The sequence below is a fragment of the Antechinus flavipes genome, chromosome 3, assembly GCF_016432865.1.
Source record: "Antechinus flavipes isolate AdamAnt ecotype Samford, QLD, Australia chromosome 3, AdamAnt_v2, whole genome shotgun sequence".
NCBI lineage: Eukaryota > Metazoa > Chordata > Mammalia > Dasyuromorphia > Dasyuridae > Antechinus > Antechinus flavipes.
In genome coordinates, this window is record NC_067400.1 from 590,288,906 (window position 1) to 590,313,096 (window position 24,191).

At 38.3% G+C, this 24,191-nt stretch overlaps 1 protein-coding gene across 1 annotated transcript in view; it reads left to right on the plus strand.

Annotated features, from left to right (window-relative positions):
- The first annotated feature begins 1,299 nt into the window (after positions 1-1,299).
- CASP9 (caspase 9) overlaps positions 1,300-24,191 on the plus strand; it is a 29,152-nt gene continuing 6,260 nt past the window's right edge. The window contains exons 1-8 of the mRNA XM_051988497.1: positions 1,300-1,592; positions 7,931-8,144; positions 9,329-9,424; positions 15,255-15,301; positions 15,939-16,124; positions 18,499-18,588; positions 20,813-20,960; positions 23,796-23,957. Of these exons, the coding sequence (XP_051844457.1) occupies positions 1,461-1,592; positions 7,931-8,144; positions 9,329-9,424; positions 15,255-15,301; positions 15,939-16,124; positions 18,499-18,588; positions 20,813-20,960; positions 23,796-23,957 (1,075 nt within the window). The 5' untranslated portion in view covers positions 1,300-1,460. The remainder of the gene's footprint in view (positions 1,593-7,930; positions 8,145-9,328; positions 9,425-15,254; positions 15,302-15,938; positions 16,125-18,498; positions 18,589-20,812; positions 20,961-23,795; positions 23,958-24,191) is intronic.

Here is a 24,191-nt window from a genome sequence, read left to right on the forward strand (position 1 = left end):
TTTGAAAATTGTTCATATCCTTTATCAATTGGAGAATGGCTTACATTCTTATAAATTTGAGTCAATTCTCTCTATATTTTAGAAATGAGAAAATTATTAAATTTAACAGTTAAGGGATCACTGGAAACTGTGAAAAGAATAGTTTCAGTTGCAAATATAAGATCCTTTATTTGACATTTAAAACTTTTCCCATCTGGCCCCATCCATCTTTTTTTCCTTATATTATTCTCTTTATCATGAACTCTACAGTTCAGCCACACTGACCTACTTCCATTCCTCACACAGGACATTCCGTTTCCCAATCAGTGCCTTTGCACTGGCTGTTCCTCCTGCCTGGAATGCCCTCCTGACTTCTCTTGCTCAAGTACAACCTTCGGCAGTGAGCCTTTCCTGCTCTCTCCAGCAACTAGCACCTTCCACTAGAAGGTTAACAATCCATTTTGTTCCTGTCTTTTGAGATCTGTTTATTTACATGTTTCCTCTATTAGAATACAAGCCTAGAGGGTAGTCTTTCCTTGTTGGATGATGGACACTTAATAACAGGAGAGGATTTGGGACCGTGTCAAAGGCAGTGGGTATTTGCTGGTATAGATGGGGAAAAGCTCTGGAAATGTGACTGTAGGGTTAAATATATCACAGGATGCTTCTGGCCTCTTAGAGACAGGATAGAAAGGAGGGAGGACATGAAAAGCAGCAATGATCTCCTCCAACTCTGGGGGACTCTAAGACTTTTTGGTAGAAGAGGAAAATGTAAAGAGGCTTAGGGACAGATTAGTGACTTTCTAAGAGATTTGGAAGCCTTTGCAGCAGCCTCACAAGATAAAAGAAGGGAATAAACCTGGAGAATAAGGAAAGACAGCAAGACTGCTGTGTGTGTGTGTGTGTGTGTGTGTGTGTGTGTGTGTGTGAGAGAGAGAGAGAGAGAGAGAGAGAGAGAGAGAGACAGACAGAGAGAGAGAGAGAGAGAGAGAAACAGAGAGAGAGAGAGAGAGAGAGAGAGAGAGATGGAGGGAGGGAAAGGGAGAGGAGGGAGGGAGGGAAAGGGAGAGGAGGGAGGGAAAGAAAAGGAAGCGCAGCTTTTGGAATAGAGATTGTCAGAGCCGGGTGGGGATAAACGGGGGAGAGGGGAAAGGAAAGCAGGAGGGGGTATAGGATAGAAGAGGAAACAGGGAGTGCAGGAAACAGGAGGAGACGGGGAAGGGGGAGGAGAAATAATGGAGAAAGAAGAATAAAAGGGAGGTGAAAGGCTTGGCGGAGGGGTACAGAACTACTTCCAAAGAAAACGTGAGACGTAGACCGACGGCGCCTGCACTCCTGCCCAGCGGGGGCGGGGACTCGTGTCCGCGAGAGCAGGAGCAGGGGTGTGGACGCCCCCAAGGCGGGGCCAGATCCGGAAGCTGACGGGTTGTTGTCGGGGTCTGAAGACGGAGCCCCTCTCTCTGCTGAACCTGACTGCGAAGATGGAGGAGGCTCAGCGGGAGCTCTTCCAGCGGCACCGGCTGCGCCTGGTGAAGGAGCTGCAGGTGGAGCCGCTGTGGGATCTGATGCTGGACCGGGAGCTGTTCACTCGCGACATGATTGAAGACATCCAGGTGGGCGGGAGCTCTGGCGTCGTTTCGTGGGCTTCGCCAGGGAGCGAGGAGGGAGCTGGGAGGGTCTGGAATAGGGCCTGTTGGAGTGGTCCAGCCCTAGAATGGAGAGCGGTGCGGGAAGCCGGAATATGGGATGTTGGAGCACAGGGCTCAGAGCAGGGATGTAGTCTGGGATGTTGGGATGCCGAATTCAGAGGATTTTCGAACCTAGGATGCTAATGGAAAAGGGCTCTAGAACGTATAATGTCAGAGCTGGAGCGCCCTTAGAACCCAGGATGTCAGAGCCGGGAGCGCCCTTAGAACAGATAATGTCCGAGGTGGGAGCGCCCTTAGAACCGAGGATGTCAGAGCTGGGAGCGCCCTTAGAACAGATGTCTGAGGTGGGAGGGCCCTTAGCTGGGAGGACTTTTAGGGATCGTCTTAACTATTTCTCAAACTGTTTGATCTCAGGACTCCTTTTACTATTTAAATATTAAGAATATCCTTAAAAGTGTTTATTTATGGGGGTGGTATCTATTCATATTTAGCATATTAGAAATTAAAACATTTTAGCATAATTATGAAATTAGCTTTGATCTCATAGGCCCTCCAAAAGGCTCTCTAGATTTTAAAGAACTGATCTAGTCTAACTCGCTCAATTTACACAGGGGAAAACTGAGGTTTAGGGAGGGGTAGTGAATCTTTTTGAGGATCTCCAATCCATTTTGGAGCACTGCCTTGTTTCAGCCCTAACCAACCCAGATCTCCCAGGGCCTAGGACAAAGCGATCCCTATATGGGGTCAAGTAACTGAATGTGGGGGGTCGTGAAAAATTTGGCAACAATAAAAGGTTTCTGAACACAGCAACCAACATTAATTCAAAATCAAATGTGTAATGAATCCGAGGTATTTCTGGCAGCGCTTGCTTGTGTTGCATTTCATGATGGCTTCACTATGTTTCTGCACACACATCATGCTCATTTTGCACATGCATGAACATTGCCAGAAACATCTCAGCTCGGATTCGAGAGGGGGTTGAGTAAAATTTTCTCAGACACAAAGGGGTCATGAGTGGGAAAGGTTTAAGAAGCCCTGGCCCATGATAAGCACCTCGCATTCATTTTACTTCTTTCCTGTTTCATTTCATTTCCCCTTTTCTCTCCTACTAGGACCAAAATTTCCTGTGTTCCAAATGACTGCTAATATTTCAAGGCATTTTTCATAAAACTGTGTGGAGTAGGTGTTACAAATGTAGATATTCCCATTTTATGGATGAGAAAAAGAAATGAAGAAAGATAATCCTAAAATAGAGAATTGAACTTAGAGATCAGCCCTATCATTGTGGAAACCCAGAGATATTAAGTGATTTCTTTGTTCAGAGGGTTTGACTATTAAAGCTGGGACTCTTTGATACTGACTCAAGGTTCATTGCTCTTTCTATTTGATCATCCTACTTTTTTTATGATTGAGGGGGTGTATATGAAAATACTTACCCCTATCAACCAAATGCAGCCATTAGCATTCAGAAACAATTTTTTTTCTTTCAAAAATATTGCTTTAACACTAACTGGTAAATAATTTGTGTTTTCTGAAAGTGATTAATATCTCCCTGCTCTTAAGGTGGTTTCATATTTTTCATGAAGAGACAACCATATTTGGGGATGAAAAGGAACTTAGAAATTATCCAGTATAACTCATTTTAGAGAGAGAAACTGAGGCTTAAAGAGGGAGAAGGATGCAGCTAGGATTCAGACTCCAGATACAATTAGTACCCTTTCTATTATATACATCCATCTATCTATCTATTTCTTTCTTTCTTTCTATCTAACTCTCTCTCTCTCTCTCTCTCTCTCTCTCTCTCTCTCTCTCTCTCTCCCCATCCATCCAACTGTTCATCTGCCTATCAATTTATCTACTTACCTATCTATCCCCCTCCCTATATACCTACTCACCCATCCCCCATCTAGCTATACCTACTGTACTGTTACTACCAGACTCAATTGGGGTTGAAGCCCAGTTTCCCAGGCTCATTCTTTCTCTCCTCCTCATGTCTAACTTGTTGCTAAGCAGCATATCCCCCTCTCAGGTCCTCAATTGAAATCTTTCCAGGTTTATTTCTTTTCCTTTCTTGTGTTTATTTTGTAAATGGTTCTCTTGATTTTGCTTACTTTGCTCATCCAGGTCTTTCTCAGTGCCTAGAGAGCTTTCTTCTAGAATTAGAGATTAATTAGAGTTAATTCCTAGAGAATTCCTTCTAACTCACAGAGTCCCATGGTGTAACAATATTCTATTTCTTAAATTCACAAATAAAAAAAAAATAATGCTTTTTATTTTCAAAATCCATGCAAAGATAATTTTTAGCACACAAAACCTTGTGTTCCAGGTGTTTTTCTCTCCTTTCCTTTCCCCTCCTTTCCCCTTCCCCCCCAGACAAGAAGTTATCCAGTATAGGTTAAAAATGACATTCACAGTTTCTTAAACTGGCCCGCAAATTGACAGGCACTCATTTTCTGTTTTTTTTTTTAGTTGATATTATAAAAGTGCTGCTAGAAATCATTTTGGGGCTTATGCTACTTTTCCCTCTGCTTTGACTTCCTTGGGATGTAGGACTATTAGTGATATTGCTGGGTCAAAGAGTGTGTATAATTAGTGACCCTTTGGGTATAATTCCAAATTACTTTCCAGAGTGGTTGGGCCAATTTATAATTTTACTGACAGTAATTAGGATAACTGTTGTATCACAGTCTTTCCAATATTTAACACTACTTAGTCAATATCTTGTTATCTTTGCCAGCCTGATGGAGGTGAGATAAAACCTCAGAGACATTTTGATTTGCATATCTTTTATTCTTAGTGAACTGGAACATTTTTAATTGCGTGTTGAGAGTTTGCTGGTAGACAGAGCACTGGGTGTGGAATCAGGAAGGTCTGAATTCAAATTTGACCTCAAATAATGTATTAACTGTGTGACCCTGTCTACCCCAGTTTTCTCAATTGTAAAATGGGGTTTATTATAGCACCTACTTGCCAGGGTTGTTTTGAGAATCAAATAAAATTATTATTTGTAAATTGCATAATATAGTGCCTAGTACATAGGATATGGTTAACAAGTACTTATTCTTTTCTTCTTTTAAAAACTGTTCATTTTCATTTGGCTACTTACAAATTATTCTTTTAAAAATTAGTGCACTTCTCTTGGAGTGAACTGATCTAACCATTCTGGAGAGCAATTTGAAACTATGCTCAAAGAGTTATAAAATTTTATATCTTTTCATCCAGTAATACCAAGGTCTATATCCCAAAGAGATTTTTTACTGTTGGATTTTGTTAGTGATATATAAAAATGCTGATGATTTATGTGAATTTGTTTTGTATCCTGCAATTTTGCTAAAGGTATGGATTCATTCTAATAGCTTTTTAGTAAAATCTCTGGAGTTCTCTAGGTATCCATCATATCATCTGCAAAGAGTGATAATTTGGTTACCTCATTACCTACTCTAATTCCTTTAATCTTTTTTTCTTCTCTTATTGCCTAAGCTAGCATTTCTAATACAATATGGAATAGTAATGGTGATAGTGGGCAGCCTTGTATCATGCCTGATCTTATTGAAAATGGTTCTAGTTTATTCCCATTACAGATGATGCTTGCTGATGGTTTTAAATAGATGCTACTGATTATTTTAAGGAAAAATCCATTTAATGGCAGAAATGCTCATTGTATTCTCCCGGTGCCATTCTCTAGGAACAGCAGCCATTTTAAAAAAGCTGTCATTTATAGAAAATCTATTCATTGTTGGTTAAGTTTTGTTATTTATGTGTCATCTTGGTAAAGAGTCTTTTTGAAAATAAAGTTTATATTCTGTTGATGCATCAAAGCAACAAAAAAAGGAAAAGTCCATTTATTCCTATACTCTCAAGTGTTTTTAATAGGAATGAATGTTAGATTTTATCAAATGATTTTTCTGCATCTATTGAGCTATATGGTTTTTGTTAATTTGGTTATTGATATAGTCAATTATGCTAATGGTTTTATTGATATTGAACCAGCTCTACATTCCTGGTATAAATCCTAATTGGTTCTGTTGTATTATCCTGGGGATGATTATCTGTAATCTCTTTGCTAATATTTTGTTTAAAATTTTTATATCAATATTCATTAGGGAGATTGGTCTATAATTTTCTTTCTCTGTTTTCATCCTAACTGGTTTAGTTATCAGTACCATGTTCGTGTCATAAAAGAAATTTGGTGTAGGACTTCTTCATTCCCTATTTTTTCAAATAGTTTATATAGTATTGGAGTTAATTGTTCTTTAAATGTTTGGTAGAATTTACATGTAAATCCATCTGGTCCTGGAGATTATTTTTTAGGGATTAATAGCTTGTTCTATTTCTTTTTTCTAAAATGGGACTATTTAAGTAATTTATTTCCTCTTCTATTAATCTGGGCATCTATATTTTTGTAGGTATTACTCCATTTCACTTAGGTTGTCAAATTTATTGGCATTAATTTGGGCAAACTTAACTCCTGATAATTGCTCTAGTTTCCTCTTCATTGGTTTATAGTTCTCCCTTTTCATTTTTGAGACTAATAATTTGATTTTCCTCTTTCCTTTCCAAAGAGATTTTTTTTTATCAAATGCTTTTTCTGCTTCTATTGATGATCATATAGTTTTTGTTAATTTGGTTATTAATATGGCTAATTATACTGGTAATTTTCCTAATATTGAACCAGCCCTGCATTCCTGGTATAAATCCTACTTGATCATGATGTATTATCCTGAGGATGATTTTCTGTAGTCTTTTTGCTAATATCTTATTTAAGATTTTAGCATCAATATTCATTAGGGAGATTGGTCTATAGTTTTCTTTCTCTGTTTTCAAGTTACCTGCTTTAGGTATCAGTACCATGTCTGTGTTATAAAAGGAATTTGGTAGAACTCCTTCATGCCTTATTTTTTCAAATAGTTTATATAGCATTGGGGCTAATTGTTCTTTAAATGTTTGGTAGAATTCACATGTAAATCCATATGGTCCTGGGGATTTTTTTTTTAGGGAGTTGATTAATAGTTTGTTCTATTTTTTTTTCTGAAATGGGACTATTTAAACAATTTACTTCCTCTTCTGTTAATCTGGGAAGCCTATGTTTTTGGAGGTAGTCATCCATTTCACTTAGGTTATCAAATTTATTGGCATAAAGCTGGGCATAGTAACCCCTTATTATTTATTTAATTTCTTCTTCATTGGTGGAAAGTTCTCCCTTTTCATTTTTAAGACTATTAATTTTTTAAATCCTCTCCTTTTTTAAATCAGTTTACCAAAGGTTTGTCAATTTTATTGGTTTTTTCATAAAATCAACTCTTAGCTTTATTTATTAGTTCAATAGTTTTTTTACTTTCAGTATTATTAATTTCTCCTTTTAATTTTAGAATTTCAAGTTTAGTAATTGATTGGGGGTTTTTAATTTGGTCCAAAGAAATTTTTTAAAAGACATTGGGAATGGGGACAGAATCTCTTTGTACAAAAATATTTAGCACAAGGGCCAGGTAGATGGTGCAGTAGATAGAGTACGAGCCCTGAAGTCAGGAGGATCTGAGTTCAAATCTGGCCTCAGACACTTAACGCTTCCTAGCTGTGTGACTCTGGGCATGTCACTTAACCCCAATTGCCTCAGGAAAAAAAAATAGCACAGCTCTTTTTATGGTGGTTAATAATTGAAAACTGAGGGAATGGCCATTAATTGGGAGTGGATGTACAAGTATGGAATTGTTATTGTGCTATAAGAAATGGTGAGCAGAATGATTTTTAAAAACCTGGAAAAACTTACACAAACTGATATATAATGAAATAAGCAAAATCAGGAGAACATTGTACATAGTAACAGAATATTATGTACTGAACAACTGTGGATGACTTAGCTATTTTCAGGAGTACAGTGATAAAAGGACTCATGAGGGAAAATGCCTCCAGAGAAAGAACTGATAACTGATTAACAATTGAAGCACATTTTCTTCATAGTCTTTCTTTTTTGTTTTGTTTTGTTCAAATCTTATTGTACAAAATGATTATTATGGAAATGTTTTATATGATTGTACATGTATAACCTATATCATATTTCTTACCATTTCAGGGAGTAGAGAGAGGAGGGAAGGAAGGCTAGAACTCAAAAAAAAAAAAAAAAACAAAACAGTTATTGTTAAAAATTGTTTTTATCTGTATTTAGGGAAAAAAAAAACAAAATATTTTAAATTTTTTAAAAATGAGTGTAGTTTTTACATAGTTCTGGCTAGTTGGGAAATGAAGAAAAAATGGAAGCCATTGGGTAATTGCTGTATCTCCTTTTTTTGCATTTTTACAAACAGAGTGCTGGTACTCGCAGAGATCAGGCTAGACAGTTGATCACAGATCTTCAGACTAGAGGGAAGCAAGCACTTCCCATCTTCATTTCTTGCCTGGAAGACACTGACCAATGGGCTCTAGCAGCTCTCCTCCGTGAAGGTAACACAACCCAGCAACTGGAAACTGTTGACATCGAACCAGTTGAGATGAACAGATCTGAGGGAGCAAGTGGCACACGTAAGTCCTGAAAGATGGGCTACAGTTGTGTTAGAGAGAGCATTGGTTGGGGCCCTGGGTTCTGGGAGCCAGGGGCAGCTAGGGGGGCAGATTAGCCTCTTAGTCTTGGTTGACCTCAGTTTTCTTATCTATTTACGGGGATAACAAAATGGTACTTCAAGAGGGTCAATGCTTGTCTATTTGGGTTCTTGAGGCTAGGGTCAGCATTAAAGAGTCAATTAAGAGTAAAGCAAGTAGCTGTTTATTCTGGCAAGCTGGAGCAGAAATCTACCTCAAATATGACATAAAATTGTCATGATATAAAAGTCATTTTTTAAGAGTAGCAGTCATAAGCTAAACATTATTCAGAGTAAAATAGTGTGAAACAAAGAAAAGAAAGATGACTATAAATACAGATGGTTATACAAAAAGAATAGCATATTCTTTGGAGAAAAATATGTATTCTTAGCTATGATAGATAGATAAAGGATTTATCAGCTGAACAGATCTGGTCTTCCTTGACAGAATTAGAACCTAAGATTTTAAGTTGGTTTTCTTCCTTTTCTCCCACACTTTATTTTTCTCTGTGCTTAAGACTTGGTTTGAAATACCAAGAGATTTTTCAAGACTTGAGTTGGGATGGGCCTTCGAGATCCTTTGGTCCAATTCTTTCATCTTGCATCATCCTTGGCCTTCTGCCTCATTCTCCCTTCACTATGTCTTCTATTCACTTTATCCATTTATTTATTTATTTCATTTTTCTGATTCCTGGTGGACGACCTAACAAATCACTGTTTTTATTACAGAGCATGCTGACTCTTGTGTCTCAGGACCCAAGTTCACCTCTCTCCCTCACTAAATTGGTGTCTTTAAATCAATAATCTGCTTTACTAGCCTTAGTTTGTTATTTGTAAAACGAGTTTTTGGATGGCCCTTGAGGTCCTTTCCTGTTCTTATGATAATTTATTCTTTGATGTACCACAATGATTGTCTTGGTCCATTGGTGCTTTGGGGTGTGAGGGTAGAAATAGGATTATGTTTATTTTTAAATTAAATTTGCTTTTTTAATTTATCTTTTGGAATTAAGAAATATCAACAAAAATGAACATTTCAACTTGTAAAGAATAGGGAGAAAATTGTCTGTGAAACTTTAAATCTCAGAAATAGGCCTTTCTTCAGAAATAAATGAACTGCTTCTCTTACAGAGGAGAAGCTTCCCATAAAATCAGTGGAACCAGGCTCTCCCAGCAAGAAAGAAGAACAAAAAGAACAAGGAACATCATCCTTGGGTGTCGGAGAGGGTATGTATGCTCAGTTCTTACTTGTGCTCAGTGTAACTTCCCTATGTCAGTAGAATTCATGGTCTTTTTTTTTTAAGCACCACATATTTGTTATTCTGAATGAAAATCTTTTCCAATTCCTGACCTCTTCCTTTCTCATCCTTTAAAGTTGACTTTTGTTTTCATATCAGTTTCATTTTTTTTATTTTAAAATTTTTCCATGTTATTTTATTAAAAGCTTTTTATTTTCAAAACATATGCACGAGTAATTTTTCAGCATTGACTCTTGCATTGCCTTGTGTTTCAGATTTTCCCCTCCTTCCCTCCACCCCTTTCCCTAGATGTCAAGCAATCCAATATATGTTATACATGTTAAAATATATCACATCAGTTTATAGATATCTTCCTACTACCTTTACTCACGGAACCTTCCTTGTAATCAAAGGAAAACCACAATTAACAGCCTTCTTTACTTTACCTGAATTTTCTGAGGGAAACTGGTAGTTAGCCTTTCACTTTGGCTTATTCTATGAAAGAAAAACTCTGTATTCATTTTAGCCAAAGTCAGTCAGAGATAATTTACTAATTCCTGCCTGTGGGTGGTAATCTTTGCTTACAGAATTCTTGATCACTCAAGTAATTTCCTCTTACATTTTATAATAATCCTAAAGCAAGCGTGAAACAAAAGTATAATTCAAGCTCAACTTTTTTGGATGAATTTAAACAGAAATAATAATGTTAATATCATCACACCCTCTGGAATAATATCTTCCTAAGATTCTTTTTAACTATGGGCCTTTCAGTTTGGTTAAAGATAAATAGATTCTCCTCTCTACCTCTAGGCTCCACCCCCCTAAATAAAGAGATTCTTCTCTTACTTGGAATAAACCAGAGCTTATTGAACATTTTGGTGTTAGGATCCCTTTACTCTCTTAAAATTTATTGAATAGCACTATCCAAAGAGTTTTTGTTGATGTGGAAATATTTGATCTCTCAATATTTATGTGTTAGAAATTAAAACAAATATTGGCTTATTAATTCAGTTAAAAATAACAAAAACATACCTGTTACATGTTATGGTAAATATACTTTTAATGAGAAATAACTATATTTTCCACAAAAAATTAATGGGATGAGTGCATTGTTTTCCATAGTTTCGTAAACTTCTTTAATATCTGGTTTAATAGGAGACAGTTGGACTCTCAGATTTGTTTCTGTATTCAGTCTCTTGTGTTATTTTTTTTGTTGAAATGTTTCTGGAAAATGTGACTTTACACAGACACTTAGAAAAGAAAAAAGAATTTTAAGAGGCAAATAACATCTTAATATCATTATAAAAATAACTTGAGCCTTGCAGACCTTCTGGGCACCTCTATAAGTCAATGGACCATTCTTTGAGAATCTAAATTAAATAAAGACACTTCCACACTTAATTTGGATACCATAAAGAAGCCTGAAGCTCTCAGTTTTAGAGAATCCAATTCCCTTCTTAGAACTGAATAAATAATTTCAAGAAAGCTGATTAAATCTTTGATCCAAGTGAGATCAAAGACTTTGGGGACTCTGGCATAATAAATATTTCTTACTATCTCAGAACACAGCTGAGGTCTTAGCACATAAGCTTCTTAGGAACAGGGATTGTTTCATTCTTTTCATTGTACCCCCAGGGCCTGGCCCTGGGCCCAGCTTAACAAATTCTTATGAATTCATATTTACCTCCAAACAGGAGAAATCTGGCCTCTGTTCCCTTCTCAATTATGCCAGAGCCATTTTGTTGCTAGAACCATCTAAGGCCCTGAAAGAAGGATATATGTATATAGAGAGAGGGGCCTCTTGGTTTCCTGGGCAAACGTGCTGGACTAGAGATTAGATAAACTGGGGTTCCAGATCTACACTGGGCATTTACAATGCCAGTAAACCAGACTGAGAACTGTGAAATGAACCAGGAGAGAGTTTACTGGTTAACGACGGAAGACAGAGGCAGATTTCTCTGAATATTCTTCCGTTGTCACAAAACATAGAAAACACTTTAATGGACTTCTGACTAATTGTGATTCTGTCAACAAGGAAAGGGGCTAAAAGTGATCCAATTGGGATCACTCAGCTGGAACAGAAAAGAGAACCAATTCCCAGAATGTTCTTCAAAAACCAGAACTTTAAAGGAAATACTCTTTGTTCCCACTTCAGTTCTTGCTTTATTATTTACAAAGCAAGAAAAACAAAACCAGTTACAGACATTTGTAGTTAAGCAAAACAAATTCCTGCATTGGAATTTGTCCAAAACTAGACCTCAGTCTACCTTCCCATTCCATAGGGTTTTTTTCAAGAAAGGGTTATGTATTTCCTCCTGAGTCCTCTGGAATTATGGTGGTGGTTTTGGATTACTCATCTTTACAATATGGCTGTTATTGTATAAGTTGTTCTTCTGGTTTGTATCTGTTTATACAATTCTTCCCAGGCTTTTCTGAAACCATCCACATCCTCCTCATTATTATTTTTACAACACAATAGTATTCCATCACATTCATGTTTCATACTGTTTAACCATTCTCCAGTTGATGGGAACCTCCTCATTTTCCATTCCATTCCCCAGTGAAAAAGCTGCTTTTCACATTTTTGTCCCTCAAAGTCTGAAACTCATTCTTTGATCTCTTTGTGATACAGACCTAGTACCAGCATCACAGGGTCAAAGGGATGTAGAATATAATAGCTTTGGGAGCATAGTCCAGACTATGATGACTAGACTAGTTTGTAGCTCCACCCAAGGTATATTCATGTATCTGTTTTTCTACACTTCAACATTTGCCATTTTCCCCCTCCCTTTTTTTTCAACTTTGCCAACTGGATGAGAGTAAGATAGTACCTCAGAATTGTTTTAATTTGCATTTCTCTAATTATTGGTGAGCTAGAGAATTTTTCCTTTTCTTTAAAAAAAATTTTTTTTTGGGAGGCAGTTGATATTGTTAGTTGCTTAGGGTCACACAGCTTGGTATCTGAGGCTGGATTTAAATTCAGATCCTCCTGAGTCTTGGGCTGATATCTATTTTTTGTTTATATCCTTTGACCGTTTACCATTTGAGGAATGAGAGCCTGCTCTTTTCCACGATCCTCAGGAACTCCTCTTGATATTTTCTTCTCTGTGCTGCTCATTTTAAATTATTTCTTGTGCTTCTTCATCGTGAGCTTTTCCTAGAGTTCTCTGGGTACGTGTTTTAGGCTTTTGAAAGAGATTGTTTTGGGGGGTTATGATCACCAAAATCCTGAATTTCTTCCATAGTATCTTTTTTAGCCATTTCCAGGCTTTTTGTGTTTCCAAAGCCCAAAGTTCTCACTTTTCCTCACTTTTGTTGTTTCAGTTCCACCTATCATGTGGAGGTCAACAGCCCCTCCATTTCCTTGTTTCTGGTCCTTAAAGGGTTCATGTTTGGGCAAGCTATTCTTACATCAAAGGCTAGCTTCTTGGTGCTAGTGACGATCCCTTCTCTCTTGGCCCCACAGTGTTCTTCAAAGCCAAGCATAGGTGATATATAGTACAAGAAGTCTTTTCTGATCCACAGCTCTGTTCCCTGTTAATAGTAATCTGAGTGCTATTTTGGAAATTCCTGTACAGAGATTTTATTTTACTTATTTACTTATTAAATAAATATTACATTTATTTGTATTATAATAAGTAAATAAGTAAAATAAATTTATAAAATATAATATAATATATAATATAAAAATACTACATATTTATTGTAATTTCCAGTATTACCCCTGATCTTATTGGGAATGGTTCTAGTTTATCCTCATTACATATGATGTTTACTGATGTTTTTGATAGATGCTATTGACTATTTTCCTATTTATTCCTATACTCTCAAGTGTTTTTAATAGGAATGGATGTTGGATTTTATCAAATGCTTTTTCTGCATCTATTGAGATGATCATATGGTTTTTGTTAATTTGGTTATTGGCATAGTCAATTATGCTAATAGTTTTCCTAATATTGAACCAGTCCTGCATTTCTGGTATAAAGCCTGCTTGGTTGTAGTGTGTTATCTTGTGGATGATTATCTGTCATCTCTTTGCTAATATTTTGTTTAAGATTTTTGGATCAATATTCATTAGGGAGACTGGTCTATAATTTTCTTTCTCTGTTTTCATCCTACCTGGTTTAGGTATCAATACCATGTCTGTGTCATAAAAGGAATTTAGTAGAAGTCCTTTGTTTCCTATTTTTTCAAATAATTTATATAGTATTGGAGTTAATTGTTCTTTTGACTGTTTGGTAGAATTCACATGTAAACTCATCTCATCCTGGGGATTTTTTCTTAGGGAGTTGATTAATAGCTTGTTCTATTTCTTTTTCTAAAATGGGACTATTTAAGTAATTTATTTCCTCTTCTATTAATCTGGGCAATCTATATTTTTGTAGGTATTCCTCCATTTCACTTAGGTGTCAAATTTATTGACAGAAAGTTGGGCAAAGTAACTTCTAGTTATTGCTCTAATTTCTTCTTAAGTGGTGGAAAGTTCTCTCTTTTCAGTTTTTGAGACTAACAATTTGATTTTCCTCTTAACTTTTTCTAATCAAATTAATTAAAGGTTTATCTATTTTATTGGTTTTTTCATAAAACCAACTCTTAGTTTTATTTATTGATTCAGTGGTTTTCTTATTTTCAATTTTATTAATCTTTTATTTTTAGAATTTCAAGTTTGGTATTTGATTGGAGATTTTTAATTTGTTCTTTTTTCTAGCTTTTTTAGTTGCAAGCCTAATTCATTGATTTTCTCTTTCTCAATTTTATGCAAGTAAGCATCTAGAGATATAAAATTTCCCTTCATTACCGCTTTGGCTATATCCCACAAATTTTGATCTGTTGTCTCATTATTGTCATTCTCTTGGATAAAATTATTGATTGTGTCTGTGATTTGCTGTTTCATCCATTCATTCTTTAGGATGAGATTATTTAGTTCCCAATTACTTTCTGGTCTATTTTCCCCTGGCCTTTTTTGAATATAGTTTTTATTGCATCATGATCTGAAAAGAATGCATTTATTATTTCTGCTTTTCTGCATTTTTTTTGAGGTCTTTATGCCCTAATATATGGCCAATTTTTGTATAAGTTCCATGAACTGCTGAGAAGAAAGTGTACTCCTTTCTGTCTCTATTCAGTTTTCTCCAAAGATCTATCTTTGATCTTTTTATTTCCTCCTTGCTCCCCTACTCAAGAATTGAGATTTGTAATAAAAGTTTACTATTTCTTTTTTTTTTTCTTTTTTCACTGAGATAATTGGGGTTAAGTGACACCCCACTTAACTGTGTTACAAGGTCACACAGCTAGGAAGTGTTAAGTGTCTGGGTTCAGATTTGAACTCCGGTCCTACTGACTTCAGGGCTGGTGCTCTACTTACTATGCCACCCCCCAGTTTTCCATTTCTTAAAAGAAAGGAAGTGAATGACAGACATGGAATTAACTTAGTGATAGTCCCCTGGACCCAAGCAAAATGATTAATACAAACATCTGTTAAGTACCTACCTTGTACCACTGTGCTTAGCCCTGGGGATACAAAGAAAGGCAAAAATACATGGTGATGAGCTCATGAGCTAATGGGGGACAACATACAAAGAGCTATGGAAAAACAAGTTATAAACAGAAGAAATTGGGTGGGGGGATCCTTTTTCAGTTACAGGTTGGAACTGATGGTAAGCAGTGTCCTTTCCTGCTTGTAGATTTTGTGGTTCTGAATTTACTGAATTTTATTTTTCAGTTTTTTGCTCTTACAAATAATTGTATTGTGAATGGGTTAGGGCAAATGGGCTTATTCTTTCTATTCATACCCTGTTTTTTTGAAATGCTTAACACAGGTGCTGTGGGGCCTCCACAGGCCAGAGGTGGGAGAAATCCTGCTCTGGTGAGTATTAAGTGTTAGCCCACTCTCCCCTTTGTATTCTTCATCGACCTTGTACCAGTCTCTGCCCACAGATATTTCCCTGTAGGGCTAATGAAAAGGCAACCAACTGTTTGTAAGATTATATTACTATTATCACTAGCATTATGTAAAATTATATTGATGGCTTTCATTTTTCCATCCCCCTTTTCTCAAATGTCCTCTTTTCCTACACCTTTGAGAGACATCCCCAATAACAAAAAATAAAACTGAAAAAAATCAGCTCAGCAAAACTGATCAATGTTCCACTTGCATGGTTCTCCCACCTGTACAAAGAAAGGATTGAGGTACATTTTCTCCTTTTTTCTTGGAGACTAAATTGAGTCATTATAATTAGCATTCAGTTTTTAAATCGAATTTTTAATTTAAATCAAATTAAGTTTAAATTTTATACCAGTTCTTGTTTGTTCTTGTGTGTTTTTTTTTTTTTTTGAGATTTGTTTTTTCCTAGTTCTGCTTGTTTTATTCTACATCAGTTCACATTGGTTTTCTTATAGGAGCCCTGATTAGCAATATCGCACCCGAGTAATTAGCATAATCCATTCCAAGGGGTGTTTTCTCTTTGGGGAGCTGGCCCGGGTTTTCCTCTTCCCTCTTCCAGGTTGGACAGGTGTATCCTCTGACCTCAGACCCATGTGGCTACTGCCTCATCATCAACAATGTGGACTTCAGTGCTGCTTCAGGCCTTTCTGTCCGAACAGGCTCCAACATTGACTGTGAAAAGATGCAGAAACGCTTCCAAGCACTGCATTTTGCTGTGGAGGTCGAGTGGAATCTGACTGCAAAGGTAATGTTCTTTTTGGGGCCATCTCTCCTGGGAGAAGCAGGGCAGGGCCAGGGCAACTAATCCACATCTCCTCATTTGAACTGTGTGCTCTCTAGCCAAGGTCATACACAAAAATGCAAGCGGAGGCTGGAGAACTAGACTGAAATGGGGAAAAATCAAGGAGATGGACCCTGTGCTCCTCCATAGCAGGAAGTAGAGGCAGGTCAGCTTGGGAGATAGCGGCAGTCTGGAATAGTGGATAGAGAGCTTAGTTTTGGAGTTAGGAAAACCTGCAAATTCTTCCTCTGATACTTAGCTATGTGACCTCCCCTTCTCTACCCCTTAGAGATCCTGTCTTTCTGAATTCATACTCAGAGGGTACCTTTTCCACAAAGTCTTCCCTTAGGAATAATTACTTGGTCTATTTCCCAAAGATGATCAGGGGGGAAAAAAAGAACTTATATGTATTGAAAAAAATTTTTTTCCTTTTTTTAAATAATAGTTTTTATTTTTTTCAAAATACATGCAAAGATAGTTTTTAGCTTTCACCCTTGCAAAACCTTTTGTTCCAAATTTTTCTCTCCCTCCCCTCACTCCCTCCCCTAGATAGCAAGCAGTCTTATATAGGTTAAATATGTGCAATTCTTCTAAACATACTTCCATATTTATCATGCTGCACAAGAAAAATTAGATCAAAAAGGAAAAAAAATGAGAAAGAAAAAAACCAGCAAACAAACAACAACAAAAGGTGAAAATACTATGTTGTGATCCACATTTAGTCCCCATAATAATCTCTCTGGATGCAGATGACTCTCACCATCACAAGTCTGTTGAAATTGGCCTGAATCGTCTCATTATGGAAAATAGCCAAGTTCATCAAAATTGATCATTACATAGGCTTCTTGTTGCCATGTACAATGTTCTTTTGGTTCTCCTCACTTATTTGCCTCAGTTTCCTCATCTGTAAAAAATGAGCTGGAGAAGATAATGGTAAAATACCTTAATATCTTTGCCAAGAAAATCCCAAATGGTGTTACAAAGAGTCAGGCACAACTGAAAACAGTTGAATTAATATCCCTGACAAGTGGTCAGGCCTCTGTTTGAATATTTCCACTGCTGGGGAGCTCACTATATTTTTGTGGCGCTCATTCCAATTTTGGGTGGTTTTCATTATTAGGAAATTTTCTTTACATGTGTTAAGTAACCCCAAAGTACAGTCTGTTTTAACATCTTTGGGAGAAATGAAATTAAAATAAGAAATGGTCCTGCCCCATGGAATTTATTGTCTATTAGGGGATTAAGATACTAACACAGATATTTATTGTAGATATTATATGATAAAGTAATAATCACGAATAGCCATTTTCTGGTGGTGTTATTCAGTCATATCTGACTCTTCCTGATCACATTTGGGGGTTGCTGTTTCCTTCTCCAGCTCATTTTGCAGATGGGAAACTGAGGTAAACAGTTGAGTGACTTGGCCAAGGTCACACAGTAAGTGTTAAACTCATGAATATGAGTCTTCCTGACTCCAGAATCAGAGCTCTTCTTCTTCATCATCTTGTTGCCTTAAGATCCAAGGCATTGGAAAGTCATTCTGGACAGGCAAAAAAATCAAGGAAGGCTTTAATAAAAATCCTAAATTCTTAATCTTAACATTGTCTTTTCAAATAACCAGACCAAATATTTTCCTGGGTATCTTCATGGCATTTCTTGTTTTGGACTCTTTGTTGTCACTCAGAACTACCAGTTTAGTTCTAGACAACTACGTCTCACCTAGATTATTCCATTAATCTCTCTTTTTTAAAAAAAGTTATTTATTGAAGAATTTTTTTTGTTTTCAAAATAGAAAAAAGACAGAAAAGGAAAATAAAAAACAAAACATTGTCAGGTGCTCAACAGAACATCAGGGAGGTTTCAAAATATATAACAATAAATTTCTATTTCAAGAAAGCTCATGTAATAATAGAAAAAATTATACTTGTGAGTGTCCATCTGCTTCCTTGTGGATTTTTTTTTTGTTCTCTGCTGGGCACTTTTTACTTTATTTTTTTTTTCCCTTTCATCCCCCTCCCCTCATCTCCCTAAAGCCAGGGAATCTCTCAGCAAAGTGAAATCCCAACCACAGAAGTCTGTAGAGGGTCCTAGACAGTCCTGGACCTCCATGCTGAAGGCTTCCTTCAGATGTGGGTAGGGCCCAGCATGGGCCTGCACTGGACAAGTGGCCTGTGGACTTCACTCTGGTTTTCTTCCCCCTCCTAATGTCTGTCTTTGTTCCTGGTCACATTCTGGGTTCTGGCTTTTTCCTCCTGATGCTGAACGGGGAGTCATGGGGGATGTCTCAGAGAGTCCAGGACCTCGGCCTTCTGACTTACAGTGGTCTTCTTGCCCACAGGCGATGGGAACAACCTTGCAGCACCTGGCCCAGAGGGACCACAGCGCCCTGGACTGCTGCGTGGTGGTCATTCTGTCTCATGGGCGTCAGGTAAAAACATTCTTTGGTGAAGGTCTCCTCAGGCTTCTGACTTGTCTGCTTGAAGCCTTGAAAAGACATATTTCTTAAGCTCCCACCTGAGGCCTCGCTCTGGGCTGGGAAAGTCCAAGAGGGAAGTGAGACATTGCCTGTCCTCAGGGAGCTTACATTGTCCTGGGGAGAAAGAGATTCACATATTAGGAAACCCCCGGTACACACAGAATGAGGGATCCTCTTAGTTCTTGATGCTCTCTTCCTTTTGGAATTACTCTTTTATTCTGTGCTTGGAAGGAAGAGACAGATACTGTAAACAGATATGCTTCACTTGTTTTGGGAGAGCTCAGAGTTTGGGTTCAGAACTTGCCAGCTGTGTGATCCTGGACAATTCCCCTAACCTCTCTGTGCCTTCCATCCCTCCTCTGGAAGATGATGGCTTTGGTCTTTGTGGCCTTCTGATTTCCCTTCCAATTCTAAAGCAGTGACCCTATGATCCTTCTGAATAAACTTCTGAAAATAATTAAAATCCTAAGATATAGACCTGGATTAAGATTTTTAGAGGTCATTTAGTTCTATCCTCTGATTTTTTATCCAGGACCTCTTCCCAGTCTTAGGGCAGTTTGAAGCCTTAATAGTTTATTTAGTATTTATTGATTATTAATTATTATTATTGATTATTAAGACTTTGGGGACACTTTTGTATGGAAACTGAGCCCTAGAGTCACATAGCTGAAGAATATCAGAAGTGGAGTTTGAGCTCAAATACCCTGAATCCAAATTCTAAAGCCTTTCTATATCATCATTATTCTTAGTCTACATTTCTGGGGCGCCTTACAGTTACAAAGATTATCCCCATTTTATAGATGAGTTTTCCTCATGAACATCCTGTAGGGTCATTATTTGAGGGAGTGATCTCAGTGATCCCATTTTACATGGTCCCCCAGCTTGATCAGCTTACTTTTCAGTGCTCATGTGAAGTATTTGTCAAAGGACCACTCAGAACATCCTCCTAGGTCTTGTACCAACATCACTTGTGGAGGATGAAGAAGTGGGTTCATTCTGTACAAATTCTCCAGGAGCTTCCCAGTTAATTAAATTAACTCATCATAGACTGACAGAGGCAGCTGTGCTACTAGAGAGGCAGCTTTGGAGCCAGGAAGCTCCGAGTTCAAACTTTGCCTTTGAGGAATGCTTGTCTATCATCCTGAGCCAGTCACTAATCTATCAGGGCCCCAGGTGACTGGGGAAGAGGAAATGATGGAGCAGGGGCAAATTTTGCCCTGGGAGGTGTTATTTCCTTGCTGGGTTTCCTTCCCGACACTGGGCTGATCGCCCAGGTTTGATCCACTCAAAAATGTACATTCTGTAGAGTAGGTTGGGATAATAGAGAGAGCTTCTGAGCCTGAAAAAGCTGGGTTCAAATCCTGACTCAGTCACTTCCTAGCCGTGTGATCCTGGGCTAGTGACTACCTCTCTCAGCCTCTGTTTTCCTCATCTGTAAAATGGACTTGACAATGAGGTCTACTTCCCAAGGTTGCTGAGAAGATCAAGTGAGATCTCCTAGGTAAGAGACTTTGCAAACCTTTCTACACCTTGTAGATCCTGGCTAGCATCAGCACACCTGAACATGCATCCCTCCAAGGGGGATCCCAAAGGCCCAGGTAGACCATCCCAGCCTGGGCCAGCTCCAGGTGTTAGCAAGTTCTTCCTGACATCGCTCATTCTTCCCATCCCCCTGCTCTCAGAGGAGGGCTGAAGGTCTTAAAGGGTCACTTCCCTTCTGGGGCCCCACTGGGCGCTTTCTCAAGCAGGGCCTGGGATCCATGGCCCCGCCCAGCCCAGGTCTATGCCCCTGACTCTGTCCCCCTTATCTCTTACTGGGAGAGCAGGGCCTTCCTTGCCCGTGCCCTGGCCACAGCCCTGCCCCTGACACACAGCCCTGCCCCCGAGCCGGAGGGAGGAAGGGTCCCCCTTTGGGAACGCCGGGCATGGAGGTCCTGGCTCCTTGTGCTCTGAGACAGCTGGGCCTGGGGAGAGAGAACGCCATCCTTGGGGCCCTGGATTCAGATCCTGTCCCAGCCCTAACAGTCTCCTTTGTTGGGGAGCCATTTAACCTTTTTCCTCACCTATAAAACAGGGCTCATAGAACCCCAGCGCGGGGACTGTGTGCAGAAGTGCTCTGGAGACCCCCGAGGGCTGAAGAAAGTGTGGGCTGTGACTTTTGTCATTCCTTCCTCAGGCCAGTCACATCCAGTTTCCTGGAGCCATCTGCGGCACGGACGGAGGCTCCATTTCAGTCGAGAAGATTGTGAACTTCTTCAGTGGATCCAGATGCCCCAGCCTGGGAGGGAAACCCAAGCTTTTCTTTATCCAGGCCTGTGGCGGCGGTGAGCGCTTCCCCATCTCTGCTGCTGTCTCAGGACCCAGGAAGAAGCGGCCGCTTCTCAGATCTCTTTTCCCTCTCAAATCTGGCCTTTTCTTCCCACACGCCAACTTCTCTTTCCTACCGCCCACTCTCTTCTTTTAGAAATATCCAGAAAGCATTTTTCCTGTTATCCTTGCTTGAAGGCTTTGGAAACACCTGACAGCAAAACCTTATCATTATCCTTGTCCTGCTTCTGAGGTCCTCAGTGTTAGGTGGGGTTAGCCACATTGATAAAAATAAGTGATAAAATGGATAAATTTTTGATTTGATAAATCTGATTGAATTGATAAATTTGATTGAATTGATAAAAATTAATGCTGAGAGAAGGCATTGTAGAGATCCATGTAGCTCCATGGTCCCACCCTCTGGGGAGGCCCTCCAGTCTGAAATCCAAGTTATGTCAAACTCCTGAGACACCCACTCTCTGGGGAGATCTCCAGCAGTCTCACCTTGTCAAAAGTCCCAGTCGTATCCCTGAGGTTACATTTTCCCTATAAAATCTATGATCGCCTTCCTTTGGGTCAGTCCACCATGACATGCTGCCTCATGCTTCCCCTATGCCATGGGGTATCTCCCCTGACTCCACTCTGCTTCCCAGCCCCACATCTCCCCCTTACAGCTAAGTCCCTTAGGGTGATAAGTCCCTTTCAGGATTTAGCCTGCCTGCCTACCTCCCCTACATGTTGGTGTTTGAACCACATCGATGGTGTACCCTACATCATAAACCACATCACTGCTACTGCCTCTGTTGGTTAGCTGAGGAAGGACTCTTCCCTGAAGTAGTTAGGGAGGTAACCTGCCTAGAGTAATAATTATAAATAATGATAATAGCTAGCATTTTTATAGTACTTTAAAATTTCCAACCCCAACTTGCTCCTTACAACAACCCTGTGAGGGAGGTGCTGTTATTTTCTCCATTTTTCAAATTGGCAAAAAAGAATGAGAAAAGTTGCCCCAGCTGAGAACATGTCAGAGACTGGCTTTGAAGTCCCGACTTCTAATTCCAAGTTAAGAACTCTTTGTACTATACCACATAGCTAGTTGCCTTTCATCTGGATTGACTCAATTTAAGATTGCTCCATACCCAGAAGAGATCGGGCAGTTGATAGACCTAAGAGAAGAAAGAATTCTCTTTGATATTTCAGGTGATGTTATCTGTCAGCATTCATTTGTGACCAAGAGAGAAAAACTTGGAAGAATGGAAGAGGGAGGGAAAAGTTTTAGAAAAAGTAATTTTTGCAAGGCTGCAAGTTAAGTGTTTACTCAGTTTGGTGAAGCAAAAAATGAATTCTTAGCTCTGGCTCCTTGCTCAGGAGAGACTGAAATTTGCTTTTAAAAGAGAATTCCATGAAACTGAGGCTTCATAATGATCAGAGTTAAAGAGATATATATACAAAGACATGAAGGGACTTGTATCCGTTTGGACATTTTTTTCTCTTATGTTTAAAAATGCTTATATTGAGAATGGAAGGAAGGAAGCAATTATTTATTTGCTTATTTATATTATATAGTAATACAATATTTATCTTATTTTTATTAAATTTATTTTGATATAATTATTAAATAACAAATCATATTTATATTAATATATAATATTATTTATTAAGTGCCTACTATATGCAAGGGGCAGCTAGGGATGCCAAAGTACACAGAGCGCTGGGCCTGAAATCAGGAAAAGTCATCTGAGTTCAAATCCAGTCTCAGACACTTACTAGCTGGGTGATCCTTGGCAAGACATTTAACCCTGATTACCTTACCAAAAAAAGCTCCAAAATAATAAATTTGACAGTTGCTAGCTGGGTGAACCTCGGCAAGTCATTTAACCCTGATTACCTCACCAAAACCCCCCCAAATAATAAATTTTAGCAATTGGTAACAGAAAGAAATCAAATAAACACATAGAATGAGGAGTAAAATCTTATACATACCTCTTAGCATTTAACAAGATAATGTAGAACTAGATGCTTCTATGACAAAATTGGGAAATAACAAATTAGGAAAAATGTTTTTGTTCTATTACTTGCTGTACCTGTTTGAAATTCTCCTTTGATTTACTTTTCTTCCTTTTTTTCTCCCCTTCTCTCCAGACACTTAACTAGCTGTGAAATACTGGGCAAATTTCTTAACTTCTGTCTGCCTCAGTTTCCTCAGTAGTTTCTTCAAAATTTCCCTCCTAGGGTTATTGTGATATAAAATGATATACAATTTATAAAAAGCTCTGCAAACTGTAAATGCAACTATAAGAGGGAAGAATAAATTCAGCAAAACCAACCAAGATGTCAAAATAATCAACCGTGATTGGCAGTGTTCCATAACTTTCCAAAGAAGTGACTTTGTACCTGTTTATCTTCTCAGGTTTCTCTGAAACCATCCCCTTCATTACTTCTTAAGCACAATAGTGTTCCATTTCCTTCATACGCTCTAATTAGTTCAGCCATTCCCCATAGTTGATTGGCTCAATTCCCAATTTTTTGCCACCTTGATATTTCTTTTAAAAAGGAGGATTGTGACTTTGGGTATACTGGAGCTGACTTGAATGGGCTCCCAAGAACTGATTGCTAAATTTTCATTACGGGTATTTAGCTCTCAGACATTGGCAAGTATTATATTTCAGGGCTCCCTTGTTTTTTGATGACCTATACTTAAGAAAGTCATGGAGAAAATGGAGATTAAACTTCAAAGTATATTATGGCATTCCTCCCCCCTCCTCCCCAGAGCTTGTAGTTAAACATTTACAAGCACACCATTGGTTGCTACTGACTTGTTTTATGATGTTATTTCTTTTTGCTGCCTGCAGATCAGAAAGACCATGGATTTCAGGTGTGTTTCAATACTATTGAGGACAACTTCTTTATTGAGGCAGACGCCACCCCTTTTCAGACCAACTTTGATCAACCAGATGCTGTGGCCAACTTACCGACCCCGAGTGACATCTTGGTGTCCTATTCCACATTTCCTGGTGAGAAAACATTAGAAAAAAATCTCAGAACTCCTTCATTCTTGTTGAACTTGATAGAACATAGAATATCTGAGTTGTAAGAGATCTTAAAGGTGTTGAGTCCTTTACCATAATCAGATAAATTGATCGATAAGCATTTATTTCAGTCGGGTATTTTTAAGTGGTGTCTTGACTTTTTGTGTCCCCACTCGAGATTTTCTTGGCAAAGATGCTGGAGTGGTTGGCCATTTCCTT